Source organism: Gymnoscopelus microlampas (assembly GCF_963454915.1).
Source record: "Gymnoscopelus microlampas genome assembly, chromosome: 15".
Taxonomy (NCBI): domain Eukaryota; kingdom Metazoa; phylum Chordata; class Actinopteri; order Myctophiformes; family Myctophidae; genus Gymnoscopelus; species Gymnoscopelus microlampas.
This window is the reverse complement of record NC_139952.1, coordinates 44,331,123-44,338,074: the sequence shown is the minus strand read 5'-3', so window position 1 is coordinate 44,338,074 and position 6,952 is coordinate 44,331,123. Positions and strand designations below refer to the sequence as shown.

At 40.0% G+C, this 6,952-nt stretch overlaps 1 protein-coding gene across 1 annotated transcript in view; it reads right to left on the bottom strand.

The window, feature by feature from the left end:
* Positions 1–1,293: 1,293 nt before the first annotated feature.
* LOC311062195 (uncharacterized protein) overlaps positions 1,294–6,952 on the bottom strand; it is a 137,701-nt gene continuing 132,042 nt past the window's right edge. Inside the window, exons 11-14 of the mRNA XM_084081063.1 lie at positions 5,982–6,100; positions 2,563–2,736; positions 2,101–2,214; positions 1,294–1,660 (exon numbers count right to left, since the gene is read on the bottom strand). Coding sequence (XP_083937189.1) covers positions 1,521–1,660; positions 2,101–2,214; positions 2,563–2,736; positions 5,982–6,100 — 547 coding nt within the window. The 3' untranslated portion in view covers positions 1,294–1,520. The remainder of the gene's footprint in view (positions 1,661–2,100; positions 2,215–2,562; positions 2,737–5,981; positions 6,101–6,952) is intronic.

The following is a 6,952-nucleotide window of genomic DNA, read 5'->3' as shown; positions in this document are numbered from 1 at the left end:
CAGTGAGGTGAACCTACGCATTCACTTAGGATTAAGCAGCACACACATTTGAATTCTTTATTTGAATCCAAAAAGTAATATTAATTTACACAGAAACAAATGTAACAGGGTTAGACAGTTCATGGGCACCTAAGGGTACATATAGCACCTTCTCCTCCTCACAGACAAACATATAACAGCTGAAACAGAGCAATATTTAGCAAGTTGTTTGGCTTTGCTCTTTGTCATGTCATATTCTACTCATATTGGTATAATTAATTGAACTATAGCCTATAGGCCTATGCTGGTCAGTAACAGTAATAATAGCATTATCTGTTACAGTACATTGACTTTCTTTCATCTATAGCAATACAATGAAATTTAACAGGTAGCCTATACTGTAAGTTTATTTTTGTAAAACAAATTAGCTCACCAGACTCACATGAAAAGTCTCCTTTTATTTTCATTCTGTAAACCCATAAACCCATCATATATTTCAAATTAAGCAAATGCACCTGGGGTTCTCTTGTTCTACAGGTCTTGTTTTATTAAACACTATACACCATCTCTTCAGTGTAGCATTTGCCCCAAGTTTCAGAAGTCTGCCCATACTTCTTGAGTAATATTGTTGAATAAACAAAAACAGCAGGTTAAACAAATGGATTTTCATAATGTAGTTCTATGTACCTGAAGGTCCTGAGAAGGAAACCAACAGGTGGAACATGAGGGGAAGCCCTGTTCCATAAACAACTTAACCACTTGAACCCCAGCATCCATATTCTGTGTTTTGGGGCGAGCGTTTTGGTATTTCCCTGTTGTTGTGCCACGATAAAAAAGGAAGTGCAGTGGATCAAATAGAATCACTTTTCGATTATTGCATCGTCTTACTTCAAATGTTTTCAAAAACATTCTTGAGAGCAACGTTTAGTTGTAAATGACATTGGTTGTTTGTTTACATGGCTGTCATGTTGGATAAAGCATAAACCAAGCAGTGCAGGTTGATATGAGCAGGTGTTCTGAGTCTCTGATTACACAGCGGTCCGTTATAGAGCTCATCGGTCATTATCCAGAAATAATGACCGATGACTGACCAATCAGAATCGAGCATTCAACCAAGCCGTGTAACAACTTTGGTTAAAATAAGTGTTAAATATCTCTATATTCTGATAGTACTCATTACTATGGAGTGTTTGTTCAGTAACAGGAGTCTCCATGTCTCTCCAGCTCTTTATTAAACAGAAAAATATTTGTCTGGTCGGGATTTTATCAAATCAGGATAGAGAACTCAGTCAGGATACAGATTAAACAAGTGAAAGTAGAAGTGAAGACACAAAGAAATTAACAGATACAAAATTGGACCTGGAACACTATAAAAAAAATATGCTGATAAATGGGTACTCTCTCCTGATTGGCTGAAATGTTGTCACCTACCTGAAAATGTCTTCTCTTTTTATTAAAAAGCTGGAGAGACGGGGAGACCCCTGTTACAAAACAAACACTCTATAGCAATGACTACTATCAGAATCTAATGCTTTAACCTTTTAAAAAAAACAATTCATTCCTGCCCTAAATGTAATTCCTGGGGACGCCACTGGTCTCATGCTGTCTCCCTCTAATCTCTCAAGACCGATTGGGCCAGTCCTTCTGTAGGCACAAATGTAAACCAAAATGTAAAGGACACCTGCAACAGACAGAGGGCACTGTTGTTCAATCATATAAAGAGGTAATATTTACTGTGTAGATTACAGAACATGTGGCTTTTACAATCTAGCTTTGAGGAAAATTCTAGCTGAATAGATTTCAACAGGCGGTATTTGGCATCAACTGGTCCACCGCTCTAGAACGGTCTCAAACAGAGCACAAAAAGTGTCTTTCATAGAATAATACAGTGTCAATTCATTTATTTGGTCCTGACTTTATTAGAAGGAAAACAAGCGGGAACCAAAACGCTAAATATATGCGTTCTATCAGAGTAAAGTCAAATGCAAATCTGCAACATAATGTAGATAAACTTTAAGAACACCACAGAGGCTGTTGTTTCATCTGCCCAAGTTCAGATTAGGATAACATTGTGGTTAATGTTTAGAGAGCAGAGTGTCTGTGGGTTCTCTCCGTCCTTACCTGCAGTTAAGGGTATGAGCCCAGGAAGCAAGAGTAGTAGGAATGAATGCTGGGACTCGGACTGACCGTTGTGTACTGTCACTGATGCGAACGCGGGTCCAAAAAGAGTGCAAGCTGAGAAAGGTGGGAGATGGGAAGATACTAGATAGATTATAATTAATCGTGCAGATGTGTGTGTGTGTGTGTGTGTGTGTGTGTGTGTGTGTGTGTGTGTGTGTGTGTGTGTGTGTGTGTGTGTGTGTGTGTGTGCGTGCGTGCGTGCGTGCAGGCGTGCATGTATGTATGTATGTATGTATGTATGCATGTAGAGTGTGTGTGTGTGTGTGTGTGTGTGTGTGTGTGTGTGTGTGTGTGTGTGTGTGTGTGTGTGTGTGTGTGTGTGTGTGTGTGTGTGTGTGTGTGTGTGTGTGTGTGTGTGTGTGCGTGTGTGTGTGTGTGTGTGTATGGTGTGTGAAAACTCACAGCAAACGAGGAACATAGTCCCTGCAGCCAACAGACTTCCTCCCTTGCAGGACCAGGAGTGTTTAAAGGACACAATGGCAGCGATGATGCCAGGAAAACATGTCACGGCCGTCAGGGAAAAGACGATTTGGAGGAAAAGACAGACTACTGGTGTGGTAAACCAAAAAGCAACGACTGTAAAAAAGAGAGGTGTAGAACATTTAATAACAATACATTGTAGCATGAATGATTGTATTGATTCTGTCAGTCTAATCTCAAGCAATGCCTCATTATACATTTAAAACATAATTTCAAAACTGATAGTCCCATTCCTTACTTCCGACTGGCAAAATCCTGTACTAAACTACTTGATAATATACACCTAGAGACATGACACTTGAGTTTCACACTGCCCTGAACTTTCTCTGAAAAGGGCCTGAAAACTTTAGACAGTTTTTTCCCTGATTCACACCTCATTTTGCGCTCAATGAGCCGGATTCACTAAGCAATTCACGCCCATATTTTGATCTTACCGGCATTTACAACAATTCCTACATTAGTAGTCTGATTCACTAATGTTTTATTGTCCGTGATTTGAGCCGAAGCTCTGCTCTTTCACAAGTCAGCTAAAAATCACACCCTGTGTGAAGGAAGCGGCGCCTTTGATGAGCCCCGTGCTCAAACAAACACGGGTGTTGTCATCAATATTTGTTTATAGCCCAGCCAATAAGAATACAGCGGACACATGGACACCCGGACACACGGACATACACCCGGACATACACACGGACACATGGACAAAGTCAGATATAGAGCGGCTGGTGCCGCTAAAAATCACACCCAGTGTGAAGTGGGCGGTGTGGTCATCACAGTGGTCATCACAGTGATGGAAGCTCACTTAAAAAAAACGTTTTTTTTAAGTGCATAGTCCTATTTATAGGTTATGAATTACATCATGTGTCTCGCTAGCCAATCACAGTGCTGAATAGTCAGCCAATAGAGTCAGCCAATCACAGTACAGCTAGGGGTGTACTAATGTAGAGGGGGTGTACTTCCACCCATTGTGGGTGGAAGGGGGTGTACAATGGGGGTGTACAATGGGTGGCCAGGGGCCACCCATTGTGGGTGGAAGGGGTGTACAATGGGTGGCCAATCACAGTGCAGCAAATGTCAATGTCCCAACCCCACTTATAGGGGAGGCTACACCGCCCAAAAAGAAAACATATGTCAAACACATGTATTGCTTGCAGCCTATGCATAATATAGACATGATGCAAATTCCACCGCTTTTTATTTATTTTGTAATGTAGGCTATCAGTCGCATTTAGAGCTGAATTATTAGGTCCCTCGGTGTGTTTGCCAGTGTTTTGCCAAATCAGCCAAAGTTTCACGTAATGATGAAAATAGACTATCATGCCTTAATGTCACTGAGGCGCAGTGTCCGTGCAGTATTAATTTATAATACAGTAGGCCACTGTATATTGATCATATGAACGCCACAAAATAGCCTAATAAGTCTTACCATCTGATGAGGAAACAGTGGATAAAAGCTGCGTCCAAAATAGATCCATTCCCCATTCCGACGTAGGAAAGTGATATATTAATCAGTATACACTGTAGATTGACATTATATACTGCATACATTGAAAATAGCCGATCTACAAGCCAATCTGCAAGCAAATTGAAAATAGCCGATCTACAAGCTCACAATGTGTCGCGATGCACCGCGTTGTGAGCTTGTAGATCTGCTACTTAAAAAAGAAAATCTTGAAATAAAATGTGGAATGTTTGGAAGAAAAACCCTGCAATTAAGTATAAAGTATAAAAGAAAAAAGTGGATTAGTGTTGCTTACAGAACACTCACAGCCCACAGGAACGCTTCATTTGGTTAGAGACAGAAAGCATGTAAATACACCTCCTAAGGTTAATATGAACATAAAAACAATATTATATTAACTTCATTTAAGGGCATCTGCTATTATATTTATTTTAGTCATTTCCAATACATTATGTAGCCTATAGGATTATATGACCATAATAGTATTCATATTATTTCCGCAATACTCATTGAAGAGAAGCCAGGATTCCGGTGGTAATGGAACGCTAGTCCCAAAACACACTCGCTCCATTTTTTACACGGACCGAGGCCACCGGATTAGACCGGGCGTGAGGGTGTTTTGGGACGAGTCTTATTCCTTTTTTGTTGCATTGCAAGTGTTTGCATTCAGTGCAACTTGCATAATAGGGATTGTGCATAAGATGGTCAGTTTATCGCTTAATTAACGCCTAAGACGTGGATTTAAGTCACGCAAAATAGGGCCCTGAGGGTTTTAGTGTGCAGTGTGGCGTGAGCTGGGGTGAGAGAGTGGAGGACACGCCGGACAGAGATAGCCTATGTGGAGTTATGTTAAACACAGTGTGCAACCAGGATACAAGCATGAGATTTGATTTGGCTGTCATCCGAAAAAAATGTACAACGGGATAAACTGTTCTTTCAGTAACATTCGAGTTGGCACAAGTGAAACACTGCACCACTTTACACACATCCATGCACAATGGATGCAAATGATACCATTAACTATAACAATGACACATCTCCAGGCGGTTTGAGGTGTGAATACCTGCACTGCTTGGGGGGAGAGTGGGTGAGAGCGGTCAATCTAGCCGAAAATGTATGTCCGGGATGGTGTCAAGAGGCCTCATTTCATATTTAGAAAACGTTTCAGATGGAGATCATTTGATTGAATATTTAGGAAAAGTCATGGAAGGGGAACCTTCTGAGACCTTACTGAGCAAAGTTAATTGACTTCAAAATCTCAAAATTGTCCAGGCTGACCGCTCTGACACGTGTGTTTATTAATGCAAGTCTACTTTATAAAGACAACATGAAATGGCATTTTGACAGTATTTTAATTTAAGTATTGTGATGTAGGGCTGCCATGGCTGAATGGGTAGAGGCTGCCTGTAAAACAAAGGGTCACAGGTTCAATTCCTGGCCCCGGCTAATCTGACTGGCCACGAATGGTGATCGGAAGCTATAGTGGCAGCCTAAGTAGAATACTAGAATCTGTTGTGTAGATGAAGTACAACATTTGGCAAACCTTTGTCTTGAGGAGTTTCAGGAGTTTGAATTCTGCCATTATAAGCAACAAAATAAAGAGATACATTATGATATCCACAATCCCTCAGAACTCTGCTCAACTGTTTCCATGCTCATTTGTTAATTGCATGGGCCTCTCTCTCTCATGTTCAGTCTTATCTATTGCATTTTGCATATTGTATATTGAAAGAAAAAAAAGGTAATGTGGTTTATTACTTTGTTACTCATGAAAGTAATATTATTACTTAATGTAATGATAAACATAATGTGTTCCTCACATCACTGCTTATCCTGAGAGGAAATACTTTATAGCATCATGTAACTGAATGGTGGGTCTTACCTACAACTAACACCGAAGAGCCGAACGTCACGAAGCCTAAGAATAGACCCCATCCCATGAAGCAGCGGAGATAACGGGGAGATAACTGGGGGCACATCATCCGGCAACAGGAAAGGATACTGGAGATTAACAAGTGAAATGCATGAGGTGCACCGTTTTGAACAAAATAAGCATCATCTGAAAACGAAAATAGTTTATGACGAGCTTATTGTGGTTCTGCATGATTACTGTATGGGTAGTCAATGCCATACATTAGTAAAATCCCTAAATGCCACAAATATTCTTGTGTAGTACATTTGAAACAAATACATAGAGCCAGCAAATAAGACAGATTGATCAAATGAATGAAACATCAAGCAGGTATTGAACAAGGCACCAGAAATTACAATTAACAATTTAGGCATTTAGCAGACACTCTTAATCCAGAGCGATTTCTTTTTTCTCTTTAAAAAAAAAAACGTAGATTCTCGTTTATGCCACTCAATGTGTTGTTAAACACAAGGTAATACATCAAATGCATAGAAATAGTAATCTAGGATCATATGTAAACCAAGAACCTAAGAACAACTAAATATATAATAAAAAAATCTATGCACATTGAAACTATACACACAGTATATATGATGCCAGGTCTACAAATTAACCTAGCATCAGTCTGCATAACATGCTATTTAAATGTTGCATAAGCCTGCCAGGTCGCCAAGGTTAGGGCAAGTGCTACGACAAGTGCGTACGGGCTAAGGTGGAGTCTTCGGATTACGACCATTTTTACTATTCTCACAGAATATCCTTGATTGATATTGTGTTGATGTTGGACTTGGGATATACACAGTTAAAACATCTTCTACTCAGGCTTTTGTGAGCCCCCAGACTGTTTTTAAGTTGCTTGACACGCCCCCTTCCTATACAAACCCATTGTAACTTCAAACTCCATTTTAATCATGTTATATTCATCGAAAACACCCGTCCTT